This window comes from Python bivittatus, unplaced genomic scaffold (genome assembly GCF_059951505.1).
Source record: "Python bivittatus isolate LINGU-HERP-01145 unplaced genomic scaffold, Pbiv_v1 ctg000190_np1212, whole genome shotgun sequence".
In the NCBI taxonomy this organism is placed as follows: Eukaryota; Metazoa; Chordata; class Lepidosauria; order Squamata; family Pythonidae; genus Python; species Python bivittatus.
In genome coordinates, this window is record NW_028277042.1 from 21,939,741 (window position 1) to 21,964,805 (window position 25,065).

General features: G+C 39.3%; 1 protein-coding gene across 6 annotated transcripts in view; it reads left to right on the forward strand.

The window, feature by feature from the left end:
• NFAT5 (nuclear factor of activated T cells 5) overlaps positions 1-25,065 on the forward strand; it is a 50,144-nt gene that overhangs the window by 10,729 nt on the left and 14,350 nt on the right. For 4 of the 6 annotated variants that reach the window (XM_088136304.1, XM_088136302.1, XM_088136303.1 and 1 more), the window contains exons 2-5: positions 6,225-6,350; positions 15,630-16,188; positions 20,637-20,829; positions 21,815-22,005. In XM_088136304.1, coding sequence (XP_087992430.1) covers positions 6,225-6,350; positions 15,630-16,188; positions 20,637-20,829; positions 21,815-22,005 — 1,069 coding nt within the window. Of the gene's footprint in view, positions 1-6,224; positions 6,351-15,113; positions 15,176-15,629; positions 16,189-20,636; positions 20,830-21,814; positions 22,006-25,065 lie in introns of those variants that run through there. The other 2 variants (XM_025173498.2, XM_088136306.1) reach the window with 2 other exon arrangements.

Sequence of the window (25,065 nt, forward strand, 5' to 3'; positions counted from 1 at the left end):
TTAAAGCCATAAAACATAATCAGCGGGAAAGTACGTCATGCATCAATCACTATAACCATCCAGCAGGCTCCATACCATAACTGGATCCCCAGGAACAATGATAAAACCATGTTTTCAAAGCATTTGGAAAAGCAAATAGGATTGGGGCCAATCTAACTTCCGGGGGGATGATGTTCCAAAGGGTGGATGCCACAGCAGAAAAGGCTCCTCTTGGATCTGATCAGATGACACTCCTTAATAAATGGGACACGTAACATGCATCTTCTGCCGGACCTGATGGAACGGGTAGATGTAACTGGGGAGAGGTGGTCTCTCAAATCATCACACTGAGATGGGCTCACTCAGCAGCATGGCCCAACGCTAATAGAAAGGAACAGGTCTTTAATGCCTCATGAAAGGCCAGCAAGGTTGGAGCAATCTGAATCTCAGAGGGGATATTGTTTCACAGAACAAGTGCTGCAACAAAGAAGGCACACTTCCTGGGTCCTGTTAGCCTGCTGCATGCAATAATTACTGGGGAACATAACAATAAAAGTGTCATTCATGTTTTGACAGTTGAAGTTTAATTTGGCAATTTATATGAATAATTGATTCCTGTTTCAGCTGCTTTTATGTCATTTTAAAAGCTATATAACTGTAGCTTTTATATCATTTTTAAAGATAAATATGAAAGCTAAGTACACAAGCATTCCTGTCTAACCAAGAACTGAGGTATGATAGGAAAATACCATTGATGGACTTTCTAAAGTAGGCTGTTTACTACAGAACAGGCTAATAGCAAATCTATTTATAGGCATCTCTGCTAAGAATTTGGCAAGGACTTTCTGATTATTGGCATTATTGGAGAGCAGAATGGGGCTTGGACAGGATTCTAATGCTTTAACATTAGGTATATGCACCTGGTAGTATGCCTTCACAAGTCGGAACCATCTGAGAGTTTATCTGTCTCGTTAGTCCCCAACTTAGTCCAGAGACATGAGAGAGGTCTGGAGTGCCCTACAGCAGGTGGGGAGCCCAGCTGACCTTGGCTGATGTTCAGTAGGCTAAATAAAAAGGGTTGCATTTGTTTGCTACTTGGATGGGAGACCACAAGGACATTTCAGGCCTTCAGTCTGGGAAATTGAGAAAAATACCCTGGAAGAAGAAACCGGAAAACCTCTTCTGCACTGTCGCCAAGAAAATTGACATGGATGTTTATGAAGTCACCATAAATTGAGCTCAGCTCAAAAGAGAGTTCTTTTTTTTTAATGTGAAAGTGGATTAGCAGCAGATCATGATTCAAATAGAATTGATTCTTAGTCTTGCTTACCCTTCTTACAGCTGCTTGCCAAGATTCTAATGCCTGCTTTTACTGCCCATCCTTACTTTCCATTTTCTAATCCAGCAGCACTTGTTGGATTTTTGCAAAATTCAGACTAGTTTGTCACATGATTGAGAAATAGCAAATAAGCACTGTAAACATTTAAACAAATAGAATTGTTTGCATAATTCCAGGACTGGAAATTAGGAGCTCCCACGTAATAAGGGGTGCAAGGGAGTAAATGTTCCAGTTTGATTAGTAGGAATGAAATAATTGGTTTACTGTTAAATATATTAGAGAGAAAGCCTGATAGAATTAGCAGTTATTAGAATTGGGGAATGTTTAACGTGTCTGTTTACCCTTTAGGCCTTTGTCTTGGCACTAAAGCTGCTCACTGAGCCACTTGCCATACTTGCTCCAAGTTGCTTTCCTGCTGCGTATACCTTTTGTGTGTTTAGTGTGGAACAGCATAATAGCCTTCAGAATAGCTTACTTTTGTTGGATGTTTGGAACATTCTTGGTTAAACTGAAGCACGCAGTTGTGTGCTAATATTAAACAGTGTCTTTCAGCTAATATACAGGACAACACTGAAGAGTTACCTTACGTTCAGTGTCTATATTACAGTTTGGATTTGGCTCAAAAATACATTGATTTATCATCTGCTGACAGAGCTCTTGTAGTTGGCACAATATGTGGTCTGCAGGCTGCAAATAGACTTGAGCTTTCAGGCAACTGTCTTGTTTTCCATTAATACAGAGAAACTGGAGCCTCTTGGTGCCCCCTGGTTGCAGTCTTGTTCATATTATATTGCTTACCTTGCTTTTTCTGCCACCTGTGCTTTTGAAGAAGCAAATTTGTGACTGAAGATCATTCTTGAACAAGTAAATTTGCAACTGAAGAACATTGTAAGTAAGAAAGTAACATCAGGATTCGTTTCTTGGACCATAGCTTGCACATAATTAGTTCTGAAGAATAATTGATATGGAATAGAAATAGAAGGGCTTTAAAACAAGCTAATTTATTCTAGTATACAAATGATATCTGTGTGAAGTGATACTATGATGACGTTGATAACAGAGGAATAAAAATCTAGTCCTTTACAGTCCAGTGAATCTGTCTGTCTGTCTGTCTAATTTTTTCCCATTAGAAGCCCAAGGCTGGGTAAATAGCATTCCTTTCCTCCATTTTTTTCCCCACAACAACAATCATATTGTACACAGAAATAATTTGAGCTTCCATGACTGAGAGTGAATGTCAGTCTTGGTCTCCAGTCCAGTACCTTAAAGACTACCCAGCACTGTTTACCTTTGTTCATGCTGACCATTGTGCATGCTTAAGTAGGATTTTTAAAGACTTCTGCTTTTGAAAATTTCTTCTTGTTGCAAGTGGTTGGATTCATGGCATGGCATTCTTTTAGTTCTGTGGGCCCCGTGCCTAATTATATAGCTTTTGGGGTCCTAAATTCTTTTTTCAGGCTAGTGAGAGCCTGCTAAGAGCTGCTTTTGAAACAAAAGAGATCTGGGGGAAAAAAAGGAATTAACTTCTTGCCAGATATTTGGCCTTTACTCAAGCAGATGGATTTATTTTAAATCCTTCAAGCAAATGAAAATATGCCTGATGGGAAAAATGCAATTAAGGAATAATGGGTTGTTCTATCTTTCAAGTCTAACAATAGTAGGCATTATATCAGCAAAGTTTGTAGTGAAGGTAATAATAGAACTTCAGTGGTATTGCTTCATAGATGGAAACTCTGGTGTTCTTACAGTAAGGTCCTGTTTTCTGAAGTTCTGGGTATGTCAAATATTGCACTGTTTGGTTCAACTATCTGGAAGTAGATGAGCTTAATTCATCAAGGAAGAGTAGAAAAAGATGCTAGATTACATGTAGAATGCTCCCCCTTATTCTTGGCTGCCACGGTCCTTTCAAAGGTTAATGTACAACTGGTATGTTTTCCTGTAGTTCTGCCAAACATGATGAGACCTAATTTGAAGCACTGTAACAGAACAAGAATACTGGTTTGTTGTACGGCAGGAACAGTTGGCAGAATAAATATTCTGTAATAATTGCCTTCTGAGTTCTTAACTGAAGTAGGCAAGTTGTAGGAAGTCCTTTCTTACACTAGTCTTAAACGGAGTAGTTATTGTCCCACAGAAGCTTACAGATACTGGCTTGGCTCACTAATAACATTCCTTGTGTTTGTCACCAATCCTCTTTTCTCTTGTGTCCTCAGTCATGCATAGTGGACTTTGGAAAAAGGCAGGATCATCTTTCATTTATGCAGGGTTTTAAGAAGATAAGACTAAAAGCCAGCCCTGCTGCCAGAGGAGATTCCTGCAGTTTGTTTCTTGCTTGGAAACCAAAATGGAAATGCCATATACAAGCATAGAATTGAGTGTACTCATCCTGAGGAGCCGGTGAATGTATTTGTGGATCCTTGTTGCTCATTCGATGGTTCATGATCCATGTAGTGACCAGAGTAGCACTGAGATTTTCAGGAATCTCTGTATATTCTCTAAAGGAATATAATGGTATAAAGTGGACCTAGGACAAAATGTTGAAGTGTGAAATGTTTTTTATGTGGGTTTTCTAACATTCATATTTAGTTGAAACTATTTTCTGAGGCGACTTATAGTGGGATAGTTGTGGTACTAATCTGATCTGTCAAGTGGAGAAATGGATTTTTAGTTTTAGATTTTTTATCCCGCCTTATTTTTATAAATAACTCAAGGCATCGAACATATCTAATACTCCTTCCTCCTCCTATTTCCCCACAACAACAAGCCTGTGAGGTGAGTTGGGCTGAGAGAGAGGGACTGGCCCAAAGTCACCCAGCAGCTTTCATGCCTAAAGCGGGACTTGAACTCACCGTCTCCTGCTTTCTAGCCTGGTGCCTTCACAGCTAGACCAAACTGGCTCTCATTTTGTGAGAAATGTTGTATTCTTCCCCTCAGTCTTGTTTTCCACATGATACAACGTTTTAACTTGAAGTAGTGCTATTCAGAATATCACAGACCTTTTTCAAAAGAAAATTCAGTCATTAATTTAGTATTAAATCTCCCATCAGTGAGAGGGCCCAGGAGGAGGGCCTTCTCTGCCGTTGCCTCCGCCCTTTGGAATATTCTCTCCCCAGAGGTGTGGCGGGCCCCTACCCTCCCAGCTTTCCAGAGGGGATTAAAGACCTGGCTCTGCCAGCTTGCATGGGGCGACAGGAGCTCTGATCGTCCCTGGGGTAATTAGCGGCCTGATGATGCTCCCTGAGCTATTTGCCAATTCTCCATCATTCTTGGAATGTATTTATTATTAAGATTGTTTTTATGTTGTATTTTAATTGATTTTATCTCTTCTGTAAACTGCCCAGAGTTGCTTTCAACGAGATGGGTGGTGACAAATTTGATATATAAATAAAAAATATAAATAAATAAATTTGAGGATCCAAGTTTCAGAATGATTTAAATTGCACAAAGACCACCAAGAATGGGCAATTCTGTGCTTGTACAGGAACATTTTAGATAATATTCTAAGGTAGCACATGAAACCATTTCTCAGGTCCAAATGGTGCGTCATCAGTGGTGTGGTTTTTATGTGTTTTTTTTTTTTTTTTACTATGTGTGGCTTAAAACACATGTTAAATCTCCCAGAGACTTAACTCTGCCAAGCCATCCAAACTGAAAAATAGGTTGAACATTTCTGTGCCTTGTTGTGCTGTTGTGTCATAGGACCTGTGGCCCTGAAGGAAATAAGGCAAAGTGTTTCTCCCAGAAAAAAAAAATTCTGGGTCCTGTGCTAGTTTGGCCAAGGAGTGATAGTTTCATTTTTCTCCCTAAGGAGTGTAATTTTTCACCTTCTACAACATATGTGAGGTAGAGGGAGAGTGTCTTCGCACTGAGCACTCCCGCAGACATTGCTGATTGCTGTTTGGTGGCTGAGGTTATTTCTCTGTCCTCTGTCAGTGTGTAGGGCACCATTTTACCTTTTTACTTCCATGCACTGAAGTTTCAGTAGAGAGTATGCCACTTTGTACAAGGATTCATTTAATGATATTGTGTGGAGAAATTAAGTAAAGCTAAACTGAATGCTCATTGTTCATTTTGATTTGAACCACAAAATAAGGCTTTGCTTCTGAGTCCAACTCAAGAAAACTGCTGGCATTTCTAATTGGGAGGGGACGAAAGTCATCCATGCATATGCAAATTGTTTGGGTTTTAGCAGAGAATGTGGGAAAGTTTAAACAGAGTTAGTGATGGTTGTTATGTTAATTTACTGGCTACTTTTTTTAAACTGAGAATAGGACAGATTGATTAAATAAATTAAAATGGTCCTGTATGATCATGTTAATTATCTAATTAAGTAAAGTTCATTAAAATAGTTAAAACATTATACTGTATACATAAATGTAAAAAAAAAAAAAGAATGTTCTAAGTAATTGTCTACTTAGATGGGATCAAAAATAATAATACACATTACCTGAATCAGATTTTTTTCTTGAACAAGAAGTTGGTTGTAGATTGGTACACATATTGAGGGAACTTTTCATGAAAACTGGATTGTATAAAACAGAACATGATAGAAAGCGGAACAGAGTTCTTTGCAATGTTTCCCATAAGCTTTCTTTCATTTTTCTGGCACAAAGCATTGTTAGCTCTGTGATGTTGGGGAGTAAGTATATAAATATATAAAGGGTTGAATCCAAAGGTATTCAGCAATGCTTCTAACTGTCAGACAGCATTTTTTGCTTTTATTTGTGATGCAAAAGTATGTCTCTTTTTTCTTTTGTAGGCTTAAAATATGCACGTCTCTTAACCAGTCTGGTTCTACATATGGGAGACTAATGACCTCTGACATTATTGCCATTGTTTATGTTTTGCTATTGAATAATAGCGAGCCTTTCGTCTGGATCATAAACTCCCGTATTTCTCCTTGCAGAATCCGTTTATGATCTCCTCCCTAAGGAGCTGCAGCTGCCACCTTCCAGAGAACTCTCGGCAGCATCCATGAGTCAAACCAGTGGTGGCGAGGCGGGTTCGCCCCCCCCGGGTGTGGTTGCTGCTGGTAAGTACCTCTTCGGGTTAGATTAAGATTTTAATGCATACTAATATTGTTGGCAACATGAGCAGTGCTGGAAAAGTTTGCAGATGTAAAAAAAATACAAGAAAGCAACACCGGGGATGCTGTTGCCCACTCCATCTTCTGCTCCAGTTCTTTACTTCCATTTTTTAATGTGGTAGTTGCTAAATTATAATTGAGACGGAGTGTTAAATGCACCTCAAAACACATTTTGTTTTGTCAGAGCAGAAAATAAAATTAGTAATTGAGTTTTCTAGTCCTGTGATTTCTCTTATGACAAATTTCATTTTTTCCTAGCTATGATTAAACCATATTCCTTATAATTTGAACATTTAGTCACTTGGTATATGAAGGGACATCAGAGTTTAAAATTACCATAAATTAAAATAAACTTAGAAATAATTGGAATGAGTCTCCTACTTAATGTAGGCTTTAAAAAGTTCTATGAGTTTTTTCTCCTGTTTTTGTTTTTATTTTATATTACATGAGTGCCTTTTGGGGGGAGAGTTACTGGGGTAAGCCTATCTTGAACAGTTTTTATCTTGGGATCATGTATATTTGGAGCAGACTTTTTTCATAAATAGTTATATTCCAGGATTCTCTCCATAAAGTTATTGTCAGGGTTTGGCAACCGGCTGCTTGATTTTTGAAAGTATAGGGCTCGACCCAGGGGTAAAAACTTTACAGCACTGCTCACTGTTAATGTATTTGAAGACTTTTTCTAATGAAATCTGTGGATTTAAGTGTAGATTAGGAAGATTAGTCATTAAATTCAGAGTATTTCAGTTAAAAAGCCCTGAAGCAGACTTTCCTTTGACATATAAAGCTAATCCAGTTAAAGAGAACAACAACTGTAAGAACTTTTAAAAATGCTAGCATTTTAAACCCACAGATCTTTAATATTTTTCATGTTTGAGATCATTTTCAAACATTTGAAAAATTTGCTTAGGAGAACTAATTGTCTGTTACTTGTCAGCTTTGGTTGTCTGAGTCAATCCACTTCCTTTCAAAAACTGAACATGTGAGTTCATGCTAAATAAAACTAGCGGATAGTCTGCAGTATAGATCCCCTTGCATTACTGCACACATTGGGCAACAAGTTCTTTCCAAGCACAGATGTAGTATTAGGGATAATAATAGTATAGTATAGGTGTGTATATAATACTATATTATTTTACTTAGAAGGATTTTTCAGTACTGCTTTTCAAGTAGTTGAAAAACAAGCAACATTCTTCAGAATAATATTGGTTAAATTGTTTGACTAAGTGGTGGCTTACATTTAATGCCTTTTGGCCTGCTTTTTTTAGAAAGATAATATATTTATATGCCGGGGCTAAAGATAGGAAGTTTAATTCCAAATGTTGACTATATAGAAAATTTAACTTGCCAGCAAGGGTGGCTTAAAAATTTCAACCTTGCCATGCAATGAAGAATGAGTACAGATGATTAAAGATGAAAATGTGAGAACAAGAGAAATCACCTAGGATGCATACCATGATATTAAAAAAAAAAAAAAAGTGGTTTGTAATTCTCCCAGCTTCAATCATTTAAAAGACTTAGAATAAACTCTGTCTTGTGTGTGGTAGGAGCAGGACCAATGAAGCATATCTCTAAGCATTCAACTGACATTTGAATACCGATAAAGAGAAGAAGGCTGCCAGGGAAACAGGCCCTGTATCCAAGAGGGGACATATGCAGAATTCTGGAAATACTCTTTAAAGTTCATACTTGCCACTTTAAGGATTGATGGTGGATGAGGCATCCCTTCCTTATCCTTCTGCCATTTGGAATATGGTGTTTAGATAGCCCATAGCCCATTTCGGATGTGATATAAACTGAAATACCAGTTGAAACTGTAGATCAGGCCATTTGGAAGGCTCTGCATGTTCTGAAAGAAAAACAAATTGCAGTCCCTTACCTGTTGTAGCTGCTATTTATTCAGATATTAGAGTTTTAAATAGTAATAGCAGGAATTCATATTTGTCACTTTAGCTAACCCCTTATCAAAATTCGCTGAAAAGAACCTAAATAACAACTAAGAGCTTCTGTATTTTGGTTACATACAGAGTCCCCCGTCCTGAATCAGTTGGCCTTATTGGTGCCATTGACAGATTGAGGACTGATGAAAACTATTTTCCTTATTTAAGACTTGACTTAATTTGTTCTCTGCTTCCTTAGACACAAGGTGACACAGTATCTGGCTGCAAATCAGATTGCCCCAGGTCTCTCTTTCATTGCTTTGATCTGAGGTTCTGGGACTCATAAACAGGTTACATAAAGATCTGCAGCAGTAAACTTCAGATTTCTGGAGGAACAGGATTGGCTGAGCTCAGGCATGAGGGCCTGCAAGAACAGACTGCTAGTTCTTCTATTGTTGATTGATTTTTAATTTGCAAATCCATCTTATCCAGTTTAAAACTGAGACATGGTAATTAATCTGTCAAGAGCACATTTGATTATTTTAGCATAAGAGGTGTTTTCGTGTTCATCATTCCAGATGTAAGGTGGTTCCTTTATAAATGATCAACTATTAATTGACAGTTGTCTTTATATGTTAAGCTGGAAAGAGATGGCTCTGTCTCAAAGCCAGAGAGCCATCGATAACAATAAAGAAATATACATTGATATTGGATGCACTACACAATATTGTGTAACTAACTGGGACCAGTGCGAAACTAGAGAATGATCCCTACTCTCCATCTCTGAGAAACTAAAGGAGGAGAGAAATAACCCTTGTTCATTTATGCTTAAAAGGCACAAGGAAATGCTTGGATATCATCTGATGACTGCCACTACTGCCCTAACCCAGTTCTTCTCTTTTCCTTTTGCCAGTGTGTGAGCACAAGTGGTTCCCACACACCAACCAAAAGGAACATTTTAAAAGATGGTAGGGTTTTGTTCTTGCCTGCCTGCTCTGGAGCCCAGCTTGTTGGAAATGTACGAAGAACTGGTGTACCAGTTCAGCTTCTAGTATGTATAAAAGTTAAATAATGAACCTAAATAAATCTGTACCAGCTAATCAAAATCTATAAAAGAAGCATAAAATATAATAATCCTTGGATAACCTGAAAAAAACTCATTCTTGAGTCCATAAATAGATGACCAATAGATGACTGGGGTATTCCTTAAAGAAAGGGAAGAGCCATAACTGAGGCTTGGAGATGTGGGATGGGCTCCCTAATAGCCTCCTCTAAAATTGTAAAAGGAATAGCAGTACCACAAAAACTGGCTTTTTAGTGCTGTATATTAAAATGTAGATCCCTTTGAGTTAATTTTCACTCAGGATGATTTCATGGACAGATCCAAATAGTTTTCTTGACATGAATACGCAAGTGATTGCCGCCATCTTGGATTTTTTTAACTTCTCAATGTAGCTTACAACTCTAGTATTTCCTGGGCATCCCACATCCAAATATTAACCAGGCCTAACTTTGCTTATCTTCGAGCTCAGATAGTCAGAGTAGAGCCATTGAAATCAGAATGTCAAGTTGATCATTGTTTCCTTCGGTCCCATGGATTTTAGTAAACACTAAACAAGCCTAAGCCAGGATCCAACAAGAAGTATTCTGCTTCTTCTTGGCATAGGCCCGATTGGCACGTCTCTGACAAGAAGTATGCAAGTATAACTGCATTTTTTTTAATGTTCAGTGTTTAAAAAATTACTTATAAAACAAAGCATATTACATTATCTGTTTATCTCCATCTGCCCGAAGTTGCTGGGAATTGGGCTGTGTACAAATTTAATAATAAGTAAATAACTAGGCTGAAATTTATTCTTTCCATTGAAGCCAAATTATACCCCAGATGAGACTAGCGAAGCTTTGCATTCTAATGGTGCTTCCAAAATTGGCAACATTCTTAAGTATGGTTTGAAAGAGAAGAGGATTAAGCACAAGTTCCTCTAAGGAGTGATTTAGTTTGTGTTGGAAACAACAGCTGATGATGGACAGAGATGTAAGAACTGACTGGTAGCTTATTCTCTCAAATGTACACTGACAAAATCAGCTGCCCACGGCTCATAATGACATGCAGGTGTCCTCCCAGAGAAGTTTAGGAAAGGTCAATGATCAGTTGTCTGAATCAAGGTTAGGGTTTTTCTCTCATCAGGTATGATTTCCCTGATTTCCCTGAGCTCCTGAATTAAACATTTTTGTCGGTATAGGAGCTGTTATTTGGAGAGATTCGTTAGCTATCAGGCTGTATTGGACTGAGTAATAGTTGCAGTGTTTTGGTAAGGCTTACCCTAAGCATGCTAAGGATATAGTTGCCTTTACAAACCTCAGAAAATGGTGGCTGCAGGGTTTCTGTCCCTGATGTAAAATGAATTGCACTAGGAATAGCACTTTGGAAGGCGTGGCCTGAGGAACAGCTGTTTGCATCTCCTCAGCAAGGCATAATGGCAGTGCCCCATCAAGAGGGAAGTAGGCCAAGCAGGGATGTGAGCGAGGGTCCTGAATACTAGTCTGCTGGTTGACTGCATCTAATTACCATTTTTGATTGTCAGACTTCCTAGTCTGAATTGATGAACATGAACATCCAGTTAAGACTGCAGGTAAGAAATAACAACTTGTGCATCTGTCAGTACAAATATTAAGTTATTCTGTATGTCAAAGCAGATTGGATTCTGGTTTGATTTTTTAAATACTGTTTTGGCATGTGAATATAATGGGAAATTTTAAACTATTTGGGCTGTAATATAAGTGACCAATCTATTTTGAATCTGCCGTGAATGTTTAAAGTAAATGGGGTTGCTTTTTGATATTGCTGGGATGCTAGTTGTTTTCTCTATTAATACACTTAACTTGCATTCTAGCTTCGCCATTCAGAGACAGGCATCGTGTGGTGGGTTGTGTGCTATCAATAGTGAAGACAAATAGTACCAGAGACCCTTAACCCATCCAATCTCACCCAGGGTATAGGTCGGTCTCGTTTCAGACTTCTTCATAAGTCTCTCTCCTTTCCTTTTTGTTTTGTTTTATAAATAGTGGATTGTCTTAAGTTAACCTCTTATAAAGTTTTTGACTTTATATCAGTAAATGAAGCTGGAGAAAATTAGTAAGCCAAAGTTGGCATTAAGGTATTGAAGCAGGTTTGCAGCCACTTTGTTTATTACTTTAACAACACAGGGCCCAGTATCCCTCTGTCTTTACTTCAGAACTCCTAACTTTTTGTTCACTGACTCTGGAAAGCCAACTCACCTAGTAATTTGGGAAGGATTGTAGCCATCAAAAAGAAATAAATCAAGATGGCTGCATGTTACTTGTATAGGGGATTGCCTTTGGGATGAATCTGCCCTAACCGCCGTTTTAGGGGATGCTCACTTCTTCTCTTCTGTCTCCTGAACAGCAAAGAGTATGTGGCCAATGCGCGCTGTGCTTCATTCATTGGCTGCTTGCGCACAGAGTGGTTTACATGGAGATGGCCAGAAGTCAGAAGGACGCCCGAGGCATTGGGCCTTACCATCTCCTGTTTCATACTTTGGGAAAATGCAGTTACTTTCTTATTGCTAGGCCTGTGCTTAGCATCTTGAAAAATCTTGGGCCTCTGAAGGCCTCCCTGACTCGGTGCCCTGAACTCTCTCAGAGAATGAAATGCTGATGCAATAAACAAATGCTTTAAGCTTTGCCTAAAGGTAGCAAATCTCTTTGTGCCTAGCAAAAAGCCCACGAAAGGCAGAAGATTTTATAGATGTAAGTCTTCCAAGAGGGAAGAAGGCTATTCAAACTTTATCTAGTAACTTGAGCAGCAGTTGCATATTTAATTAGGCCAGCTTCTCTGCTCCTGGTTCTTGTCCAACCGAAAGGCGGAACTCTGTGATCTCAGCCTCGCTGCCATAAAAATACTGTGCACCGGCATTCAGATTGTAAACTCTTAGTGGCTGGAAGGCAATGAGTGTATGTGAGAACAAAGGTCAGTACTGTTGGGAAGCACAGAACAGGGATGGTTCTTTTTGTTTTGTACCGTGCTGTCTTGCTTGGCATTCTCCTCGCCTAGAGGCAGATTAATAATTTGAACAACGCTACTTAGATTGTAGAAGTTTACGGTGCCTTTTTAAACTACATGGTTTGTTTCAATTGCAGAATGGATTGTATGGGAGCCCAAAGATCTTTCCGTATGATAGTTGGAGGAGTTAACTATAAACAATTAACCATTTTATTGCCATGGCACTGAAGAGACTCATAAGAATATTTGGCACATGATTATAATTCTAAAATAGAGTTATGATGGCATTTAGCTTTGCTGATATGTAATCCTGCATTTCATAAAATGCAGTAAAATTAGCCAGTCCACTCCAGCGTCAGCTTTATTAACCATGCAGTTTTGGTCCTGGAGAGTAACTTCTGTCCTAGAAATAACTCGAAACATTGGAGTTCCCTGCATATGTCTGTATTTTAACAGTGTGAAGTGAGATGTCTGATGACCATGTTCCCAGATTAAGCCAATGCTTGGACATAATTCTTCATGAATGGCAGGTTCAAAGAGACATTTTGACTATCCTGATTTGGGATTAATTTGTTTTTGAAGCGGCTTCAGCATCGATTGATCAATCAAGGGTTTGCTATTGCATATTAAACCTTAATTCACACAACATTCTGTATTTCTGCTATGTAAAAAGTGAGCATTCATCCTTTGCTGAGGGGTATTCAGTCCCTAAAAATTGCAAACTTCATTGCAAACTTCAAAGATAGCAGTAGGATATCAGCCCTAGATTATGCTCTGCTCTGCTTAATCCCTATATATTATTATAATAACTGTGCTTAATTGAAGTAACTAAACTTGCTCATTTTTTTAAGCTTTAAAAGCCTCTGATTTATATCTTGGCATAGTTCATCACACAAAGTCAATCAAGCAGCTGTTTCATTTGCCCTGATTTACCCTAATTGCAACCTGAGGCACAAAGACTAACACGATTTTGCAAAAGCAAAGATGGATCTCTTGATTTCCTTTGTGTGTAAGCAAAATCATCTTTTCAAATTTTATGTAAAATAATATTTTGGAGGAGTTACTATTTATTTGTAACATGTGCTTCTTACTTTGTGCTAATATTATTGTATAATAAAATCTAACGATCATTATGTTTCTTGGAAAGATTTTTATTTTATGTGAATTCCCTTGATAGGGGATTAATTTGGCATAATAATGCCAGCGTGGATTGAGGTGATGGTGCTAATTCCATTTTAGCTAGGCAAATGGGTCCTTCTTTTCCAGAGGTGACAATCTTTATCTCACTTAACCTGCAGATAAAAATGAACGCTAAGCCAACAGACGGGTCCAAGACACCCAAGTCAGTCTTTGGACAGACGAGTTAGTCTTCCTACTTGCCTGTTGCTCTTGTGATTATCTTCCTCTTGCATAGAAATGCAGAGAACGTCACATTTTGCATGGGTTTTCCTACCTGTAGAAAATACATCTATGCCAGTGCAAGTTTGCAACATTCTTTCTGCGTGTATTTTGTAATTCATGCAGAATATCTAATCTAAGCAAGCCGTGTAGCTGAGTGAGTGAACATTTAAAATATATGTTTATTCTGTTTTAACAAAGATCACTTTAGAAATGCCAACTTACTCTAACTCAAAAGTGGCTGCAAATCAGCAATTATAGTCACTAAAACAAATTTTAAAATTTTCTAAGGAAAGCACTGCATTAATGCATGATATAAAAAGGATTTTACTTTTTTTTTTTTTTTTTACAATTAAAATGCAGTTCTGAATGACTGAATTTACCAATTTCAACCACTGCATTTGTTGAGGCACAAGCTGGAAAATGGAACTGGTATCAATCAGTGCTCTAGATTATTTCAGCAATTTTCTGGCAATGGAATGAGGAACCCTGAGGGAACACCTGGCAGATAAAGTTTCCTCTGAATTAAAGCTGAAGTAGAAGATTGATATGATTCACCCTTAATCTGTATTTCTTGAATTTTTGATGATTTGATACACTAATATTTTCACTTAGCCCAAAGTGACCACAAAGATAAATAGCTACGGTAATCATTTATTTATCTTCTGAATGATTTTTTTTAAAAAAAAGATTGTAATAGTTTTAAATCATCAGACTAAAAAGCTCAATATAACTCCATTTTAGGCCAGTGGCTCATAAAAAATATTTTTTGCACCTAACAAAAATATTGCCCAGCTTGTTTCCCCTCTAAAGAAGACATTGCTCTCAATTCAACACTTTTGTAGTTTAACTGACCATTGTGGGACAAGTTCATGTCCCAAGTCAAGCTCGATTTTGGTTCTTGATTTCACAGAGTTCTAGAGTTGTCTTCCAGAGCCAACCTAACTCTTGAGCAGTTAACTTGGTATCAGAGAAGCTTTTGAGACATGTAAGGTTAGTGAACAATCAGTCCTTTTATATGTATGAACTTGTCTTGCCTCTTCTGCGTTAAAGAGACGCCATTCCTCAGGCTGCTCAATCTTAGCCTGGTGCGCCTGCTAGAAGAGTGCGTAGCTTCTTTTTGCTGCCGCAGGGAGCTCTGCCTGCCGCCCGCCCTGCTAAGAGCGTTGGCTCTTTTGCCTGAGAGAGCTGTTCCTGCCTCTTCTACCTTCTTACTTTTCAGTGCTTGGGCACCCTCTGAGTTAAAACCTTAGCTGATTCCTTTTTTGGAACATTCATAAATGACAGTTGGTACCAGTTCCATTTGTCGCCGTTCAGTTATTTTATATTTCATTTCTCATTTGATAATTGATATCTGGAATAATCAGCAGCTCTCTTCTCATTTATTTTCTCATATTTTTATTCCAGGATTTGCCTCTGAAGCAGGGAGTGTCTGCATTAAAAATGACCTGTAGTTCTCTGCTTCATAGGTTAGAAACTTATTTTAATACTTTGTGGCTAAGCACAGTCCCAGGTTTTTAAACATTTCAGATGCTGATCAATTGGCAACAAATGTGGCCTAAAATGCACATTCCTGGGGGTTTCTGTCATTTTAGATAAAACGCCTTAAACTCAGAGTCCAGATGAGGCAATGAAAGCACCTTTGTTTGCTTGCAACCATTTTGTGACTTACAATTTTCTAAAAAGTCTGATTGCTACTACGCACAAAAATAAAAATACTATTTGGATATGTTTTCTGAGTACATCTGTGTTGCTTAAGCCTTATATTATTTGAAGTGCTTAAATTCCAAAACAAGCCAAATTCTAAAATGTTCATTTGGGGGAAGAATCAGTTCACCAAATCATGCTATTTCAAAGGGACTGCTATAGCCAGCACAGTTGGGATCAGGGACCCTGTACTGACTTCTGAATTGTACACCGCAGATGCTTCTTCAGCTCCCTCTTCCTCCGTGGGCGGTGCTTGCAGCTCCTTTACCACCTCTTCCAGCCCCACCATTTACTCTACCTCAGTCACTGACAGCAAAGCTATGCAAGTGGAGGGCTGCTCCTCAGCCATGGGGGTAAGTAACCGTGGGGTAAGTGACAAGCAGTTAACCAATAACACAGTCCAGCAGCAGCCACAGTCCACACCGAAGAGACACACAGTCCTGTACATCTCGCCACCACCAGAGGATTTGCTGGACAACAGCCGGATGTCCTGCCAGGATGAGGGGTGCGGATTGGAATCCGAGCAAAGCTGCAGTATGTGGATGGAAGATTCCCCCTCTAACTTCAGTAACATGAGCACCAGTTCCTACAATGATAACACTGAGGTGCCACGTAAATCTCGTAAGCGAAATCCAAAGCAGAGGCCGGGGATCAAACCACGAGATTGTGAAGAATCGACCATGGATATCTTTGATGCTGACAGTGCCAAAGCGCCTCATTATGTCATTTCTCAACTCAGCACGGACAGCAAAAGCAACTTGAAAGCAGGAAATGGGTTGGTATCTGCCTTTACGTTCTATCAACATATGTTAAAGCAAACAAACAAACAAACAAACTAAACATATAACTTGATTTTTCCCTAGAGTTCAGCTCATATTTTCACTGAGAAGGATGGGAGGACTGATACTTTGAATCACATTTGATGCATTCTTATGCTAAATGTTTTTGGCCATTTTAGCATTGAACCATTGAACAGGAACAGTTGTCAGCTTTTCCCTGTGGAACATGATTAGTGTATAGGAAGTTTTTCAGTAAGAAACAGGTTAAAAATATAGTCCCTAAAGTTGGGATCAGCTCCTGCATATCTTCCTCAACAGAGATATTTGTGGGGATTTAAGTCCACACTTCGCCTACTTCTGTTTCACACTCTGCATCAATTAAAGGCAGTTGATTTTGACCTTTTATATTCTTTCTAAAATGTTAAGATGATGAAACAAATTTGTGTTTGTGTCATCTCAGTTCTGTATTTGATCTTTCAGAAATAAATCTCTAATCCTGTTTTGCTCTGTGCTTCTCGGTTGTGTGTACGTGTATGTGTGTATGTTGCCTGCAGCCATGCTTGGGTGGTGGTTTCTCATCTCTTCCACTTCACACTGCTTGTTTAATTGCATTTCAGTTTAGAAACTCTGGTTTGCATCCAAAAATCCCACTTCATGAGTGGAAAATACATGTATGTATTATAGGAGGGAAGTTGCTGATTTTCTACCCAATGGCAGTCCCCACGTTCCTTTGGTATCCAGAGGATCCCAAAATCCTCAGGATTGCCCATGGGGCAATATGAGGCTGCATTTGCCTGAGAAATCGGCGACCCTCCATCCTGCTGCAATGTACTGCATTGCCTAAAAACATAAGCTACACTTGTAAAGAATTCTAGTTTTCCTGGGAACAAGCAGCACATGGCTTTGTTTGGTGCCTCATGTTGGCCAATAAACTTGGATAGTTCTGATTATAATTTATTACTTTGTGTGATCCAGAAATCTTGCTTGTTCAGTTCTTTGCAAGCCAGTGTTAGATGCTAAGGTCAAATCATGGCTTTTAGCTCTGAATTGTAACAAGATGGACAAGCCCAGGTTTGCATGTAACAACAGGCAAGCCACAGGTGGGGTGGCTTATTACCTGTGCCTGTGGTGGCAGGAGCAGGTGGGCAGTGGTGTGGTACACCGTTCCTGGTAAGCCAGAATTCCTTACAACTCTGGCTTACTGCATGTGAATGTGGTCACAAAGTATTTGCTACTCATGCAGTGAAATCTTTGACTTTCTTGCCCACTTATTTGTAGGTCTGTTCTTGTTTCTCATAGAAGAGTCTGGCTTATTTTGATACCTATTTATATTATCCTCGAGTTAGTGAAAATTGAACTATGGGGAAGAAGGATTTACCATGTAAACAAAAAGCCATCTTTCTTTGTCTTCTCTGTTGTTCCAGTTCCATACTTAAAATATCACCTGGAAGAGGTAGATCATAAGAAGCTCTCCAGAATGAGCTTTGCTGCTAAACAACTTTCCAGGATATGATTGGACAGGCCTTATTATACAACATGACCCATAGTCTTATATTACCTGTTCTCCCCACACAAAATTTATAAAAGCCTTACAAGGACAAAATTAAAGTGAAAACTGCTGATTCTGCAGATATCGACATTATCAAAACTCTTATTCAGAGCATATTAAAAGAGGGTATTAGAAGTGATGAGTTCTTCAAGAAGTAAGTTCAGTTTCTGAAAACTAATAGTGCAGTCCTATGAATGTCAACTTAGAAATAAGCCCATTGAATTAATGCTGTTGAATACCTTCGTAGAGTAAATACAAAGAGTCAGTGTTGTAATTTTTTTCCAGAACTGAATGCACTTGAGCTGCTAAATGACTATTAGAATATAATACTGGGTTTAATTAAAAAAACAGAATGCCTTCCTATCACAGAGATTTGGAGGCTGGTTTTTATTGTGTCAAACTGTGCAGCACTTCCATATTTGAAAGGGGAAAGGTGATTGGGCATTAACTAATCACTTTAAATGTGCCTTTTCCCAGGATTGCACACTGATGCACAGCCCTAGAATTTTTCAGGAGCCCCTTGACTAGGGGAGTTAGGAATCAGTGCTTTTTTCAAGATTACCTAGTGAGCTTTGTGGTCAAGCAACAGATTGAACCTGGGTATCAAGTTGGTTGTGGTGCACATGAGGGTAAATAAAACCTAATGGGTGTGCTGATTCTTTACTGATTGCAGAGATGGAGATGATCAGCTATTCATAATCATGAATAGCTTATCGATGTAACTATCATAGAAGGCAAAAAAGATGCAATACTGTAGTACAAAGCACGTGTCCTACTTTGGCTGCTGGAGCCCTGATGCTGAGCTCCAAAGAAGACTCCTTTAATGCACTTGGGCTTCTGCTACGTATCAGAGTATATGTTTCTACTTAAGATGACGAGTCCCTGAAGAGAATGGAGTCTATAGCAGAGTGGCTGTTTGTACAACAAGGCCTTCCGTAGATCAAATTTTGAATAATGTATAGTTACTTTCTCTAAAGAAGGATGGCAGGATTTTATTTGTTTCCTGCCTCTAAAGCAGTAAAAGCCAATGGAAAATTTGGTACCTGTATCCTATAGGCATGTAGCCTGCCCTTATATATTTGCATATATTCTCGTCTCAGGATGCTGTTATTGACTCAGCCTCATTTAGAAATTAGAATCCTGTGCAATTGCTACTGTATAGCTTGTCGTTAACATTGAATGTACCTTACGTTGAGAGTTCTTATCGGAGACGACATGAGTTTTGTTCATAAGTGCACAAACAAAAGGCAGAATTTTGGGTATAGCAATATTGCATGCTGTGTTTGAAGGCTAGAAGTTGAGTCCTGAAACATAATTTACTTCATAATTACACATATTGTTCATGAAAGACTAGCTAGGAAGTTTAACAGTAACACAGTGCACATATGTTTTGTAACATATCTTACTCAGTAGAGGATGTCTCTGGAGCAGAAACACCAATTTCTTGTGTTTTGGATACCTGCAGAAAGGAATGACAAAACTCAGAGATTTCCAGGCTATTTCGAGATGAGATGCAGGGATCCTACTCTGATTGATGAAACTTTGCGCAATCCTGCTGCAAAAAAAGCTAGATTAGATTTTCATGGCTGGTAGGATGCTTAGGAATATGAAAAAAGAGACAGGGGCCACAATGATATAAAAGAACAAACTCCCTGCTGTCGTCCACTTGAGCTGGGAGGGTCCTGCACACTCTGCGGCCCACTTGTAGGCTAACAATTACTGTACCAGTGTTTGATATTGAGGCTAGAAGTGTCGTGATAAACTCTTCTGCACTCAGGTGACTGGCATACCTGGACCAGAAACCTAGTTGAGAGAAGATTTTCTGTCATCTTTACAGTCCTAGTGGTTAGGGAAATACGGGTTGGACCTGTTTGTGACATCCAAAATCAGGTCAAATAGTTATTCTCTAGGTGCCGTGGGTTCCTCTAGGGTTTCTTCAAACAGGTTTTACCTATGGAACTCACCATCTGGTGTAGCTTTAGCTGGATTGTGTCGCATTTATTTCTTCCCCTAAGCAGACGAGGCAGAGGCTCTAAAACAAATAAACCATTCTGGTCCATTGCCATATTGCCTCTGCAGACTTGAACTCCTGCAAACTCAGGACTGAAGCTTCGTTCCACGTAGCATGGAAATGCAGCATTTCACTTTGAATGCTACATGGTGTTAACAATAGCAACTAGTTGCTATTTTGGCTCATTTACTTCTGCAAAGTCTTTTTTTGTATTGCCAGTAGAAAAATATGTATTTGATCAGTCTTCAAGCAGCTTTGGAGAACTGCATCATGGTTTTTTTTTCAGCCTGGAATGCATGGAAAGTGCCACATGCTAATGGGTTGACCTGATATATAAAAAAATTCATGATGCCCAGCAGCCATTTTATATAGGATGTAGCCTAAATGTCCACAGCCTAGATAGCTGTGTCACAGTCAATACAGTTGTTTTAATATGCTCAAATAAATTAATTATATTACAGCCTAACAACATCTGTTTGAAAAGTTATTTAAGCAGTAGAGCTGAAACCTGACGTGAAGTATATAGCAGTAGGGTCTAGGAAGCCTTCTAACAAGAAGTGGTAAATATTTGTTTTAAGAAGGTCACATTTGTGAAGATGTGCCAGGTAAACTGTTCCAGGAAGGCTGTCCTTTCATGCAAGCTGGTGGATTTAGGCAGTTTGTTTAAACTAATAATTATATATTTTTTCCTCTATTTACTAGTAAAAGAAATTTAAAGGCATTTAGGTTTCTGGCTATGTTGTTATAATTAAATGACACAATTTTTGTAATCGGGAGGTAGAGAAATGGGTGTATCTCTGTGTCTCCTCATTTCCCTGGCCGCTTTGCTTGTTTTGAAGGAAAGCCTTTGGTAACTCGTTTGCTAATCTGCTTTAACATCTCAGAACCTCGGAAGCCCCCAAAGCAACTGGAGGGAAGAAGAGCCCTATGTTATGTGGTCAGTACCTGAGCAAAAGTGAAGGCAAAGAGCTGAAGATCCTGGTCCAGCCAGAGACTCAGCACAGAGCTCGCTACCTCACCGAGGGCAGCCGAGGCTCAGTGAAAGACCGAACCCAGCAGGGATTCCCCACTGTGAAGGTATGCCAGGAGGGGAGTGCGGGGGCGAGAATGAGTGGGCTGCCCTGCCGAATCCCTCCCGCTGTTCTTATTGGATTCCCCTATAGCGGTGTGGTCAGATTTCTTAGTATTGATTTTATTACTCGAACTTATCCACACAGTTCCCCGTTTCTCAGGTTTGTGGTTATTTTGTTGCTCCAAGCAAAGAACTGGATGTTTCTTAGTTCAACACAGGGAACCCTTTCTCGCTGGATGGAGGATGTGTAAATATAGAGCAGGGCTATGCGTGGCTCTTCAGGTTTGAATGAATGCACAGAGCACCATCTGTGAGGCCTGTCCTGGATGAAGGAGGGTTACTGTCACTGATTTTTCACTTTAGCAGCCCTTTAACGCTCCTAGAAAATGTTACAAATAGAGTTGGGGAAAAAAATGTGATGTCCTCTGTTTTGTGGGGCCTAATTGGTCCCAGATATTTGTTGACCTTGCACAAATAACAGAGCAGAAAATGCAGTGGACCTCTGGAGGAATTGATTGGAAAGTAGACCCATACGTTGGTTGCCTAGCAGTTTTTTCTCTGAAAAATGAAGAAGTGTTTCATTTAATTGCACGCTAATGTTTATATCGCCAGGATATATGCACAGTTTCTAAAGAACGGTATTAAATTCTTGAGTGGTTTCTGACCATCATAAGCATTTCTCTGCAAGAGTGTATAACATATAAAAAGTCAGTCCTGTCCAAAACAGACTTTTGAAAATGCTTCTTTTTTCAGAAAGAACTTTTATATATGATCAAAATATAAATACAATAAAATCTACTTGAGGGCTTGATGGAATAGAACTAAAAGTACCAATACTTGTTTAGAATCCAAATAATTCATCTGTTTTGCTCCGTAGAGGAAGACCGTTAACCCCAGCTGGTGTTCAGTGTTCAAAAAACTGTTGTGCTGTATTTTTGGCAAATAAGTTGTGCTTCTTGTAGTTCATTGACTCTTGGTTTGTGATTCTAGCTGGAAGGTCACAACGATCCTGTGACATTACAGATATTCGTGGGTAATGACTCTGGCCGGGTGAAGCCTCATGGATTCTATCAGGCTTGCAGAGTTACAGGGCGAAATACCACACCCTGCAAAGAGGTGGACATAGAGGGGACGACTGTCATTGAAGTGGGTCTGGATCCAAGTAACAGCATGACCCTGGCGTAAGTCCCTTTTTTATTGATGCATTTGTTTATTTTGTTAGACTTATATCCTGCCTTTTCTTTGGGAACTCAGTTTTACTGTTAATAGTTTCTTAATTCAAGCAGACGAGTAAATCTGGACATTGGGATTATTTCTTATATGTTGTTCCATAGCAGAGGCTTCTGTGAGAGCCATATTACCATATCCTAGCGCTATGTCTAATAGGAGCCAAGCTTCTTCACGTCTCACTATATCATAGCTTAACATAACCTTATTTATTTGTTCGTTTGTAAGATTTATAAGGCCACCCAATACAAACAGCATGACTCTTGATGGCGTTAGACTCAGTTCTGGCTAAAACTACATTTATTTGTAATAAAGTGAAGTATGGGGGTTCTTTGGGAGGAGTTCTGTCCCCTCACAGGCTGCCATGTGATTCAGAAGGAAAACTTATGTGGTCTCTTGTCATCAACTTGAGATGTCTTCCTTGGTGTTCTGGTTATGATTACCAGCTTTCCATTTCTTTATCAGCAAAAGTGGACACTCTTCTGATTACTACACACACACACACACTTTGGGCAATCTATTTGTATTCTGACTGCTCTTAACAAAAAAAATGCCTTCCCAGAGAGCATGACCTCTTTTGGAAGTTGCTGGGAATCCAGTTTTGAACTTCAGAGTAGAGATCTGTCTCTCCTGTTGCCACCCAGGCCCTTAACTCAGGGCCTCTCTGAACATGTGATAGGCAAGCTTAGCTCTGGCTCTGAAAATAGCCCCTCTTTTAAAGCCCTGAATGATCAAGTCTTTCAGCAAGCTGCACATTCCTACTCATAGTGGCTGTCACCTAGAGCATTACAAGTGGGTGTTTGGAAGTTGTGGATGCTGGGGGGCTCAGCAAATTGTATCTGTTGGAGCCATTAATCTGGATTTAACTCTGCCCCCCCAAAACACATTTACATCTTTTAACTTCAAAATTGTTGGGGTCTTGTGATTGGGTGTACTGTTAGACTAGGAAGGAGCCTATGCCTAATTATTTTCTCAGTTGGGGAGTTTTGAACTTTATTCTCTAAAGAATAAAGACCTATTCCTTGCAAATTTTGTGGTATTTATTTATTTCAATATAGCAGTTTATCCTAATGACTCAAGGCAGACAGTCAAAGTATTACTGAATTCTACCTTTATGGTGGCTTCAAATAGCAGTTTTTGCAGCATTTGAAATAATGACCCCCAGGTCCATCTTCTTCATATGGTGAGATGTATAACACCTCCCCCCCCCCACTGTGCATATTGCAAATAGATGAAGTGTGTACATGCACGCACATAGTTGGGGCTCATCATTTATTTATTTATATATAAATAAAGCTGCCTGACTGTGCTGGGGACTATGTGGATCTCTGGAGGCAAGCTATTCTAGAGGGCAGATGCTGTGACAAAGAAGGCTCACTTCCTGCATCCCATCAGATTACACTATTTAATCTGTAGGACCTGAAGCATGCCAACTCTGTTTGATCAATCTACAGGAGACAGATGGTTCTTCAGATAGCCAAATCCTAGGCCACAAAGGGCTTTCTAGGTGATGACCAGCATGTTGCTTGTGTAGTAGAATTTTTTTAAGGGTACATTTGAACTGGAGGTCAGGACATATAACATTGAAAAACAAATTGGTTTATTATTTATCTATCTATCTATCTATCTATCTATCTATCTATCTATCTATCTATCTATCTATCTAATTTGTTCCCGCCCATCTCCCCCCAATGGGGGACTCTGGGCAGCTCACAACTCATTAAAAACAATAAATAAATATACAATTAAAAGCCTATAAACCCAGTTACAAAAGATGAAGGAAAAAGTCCAGGAGGCTGGTTGTCCAGGGCAGCAACTCCAGGCCTCTAAGGGGCTAGCTAACCCCACACTTAATGACTTCCCTCCCTACCCCAGGCCAGATGGCAGAGCCAGGTCTTCAGATCCCTCCAAAAGGCCAGGAGTGAGGGGGCCAATCTCACCTCTGGGGGCAAGATGTCTGTCTGTCTGTCTGTCTTAAATTAACAGTGCTGGACCAAAGACAGGCCTAAAGAAGGGTAGAATTACGGTCCCTCTTTATAGACTTTTGCAAATTAGAATATACATATGATATGAGCCAGGCATTTCATTGGATATGCCATGTGCCTAGTGAAGTCAGTGAGGCCATTAGTGTGTAATTATGAGGTAATGGGGCGGGACTACAAAAACGATAGGGCTTTGAAAGAACAAAGAGGCAATCTTTCATGAACATAGTTTCTTTCTAGGGAGTTACTTTCTTCTGCTTTCCTAGAGTCCTTCTCATTTCCCAGTATTTTTTCCCAGCTTATCAGCATTCCTTGGCCTCCTAAATGTTTTGTGGCTGAGCTGACAAGTTTAATTTTTCTGGGAAAGCGTTTTTTGTAATGGAGGTAGTGGCCCAGTTTGACATCATATACTGAGTCAGTGCTTTGTTTTCTCTGGGAAGATGGTTTTGGGTGATGGGCTTTTAGCTGAGCCCCTAAATTCTCCTTCATTTGGGAAATGTAAAACTTGCTTGGGGAAAGCCCGTTTCCTTGTTTTCCAATGCTGCAGTGTGTTTACAAGTTGTTCATTCTCACAAGAGTGAGAAGCAAAGTAATTTCAAAATGGCAATTGGTTGGTACATTGATGAGCATTTGGCCACTTGACATAATTTGGATGTCCAGATTACTTGTTTCCCACCAATAAAATCAGATCTATATCCTGAAGTGAATCACTAATGCTATTTCTGCTTCCTTCTTTTGGAATAAATACTTCTATGTTTAAATCTTTTGGAATGAGCACTTCTATGTTTAAATCTCTATGAATATATCTGCATAGACAGGATTAATATATCTTACAGTACAGGTAGTCCTCGACTTACGACCATTTGTTCAGCAACCATTCAAAGTTACAGCAGTGCTGAACAAAGGGGCTTACAACCCGTGGAAGAAGTTACGGCCATTGCAATGCCCCCATGGTCATGTGATCAAAATCTGGGCACTTGGCAGCCCGCCCACGCTTATGACCACAGGGGTGCTTCAACTCCCCCCACCTAT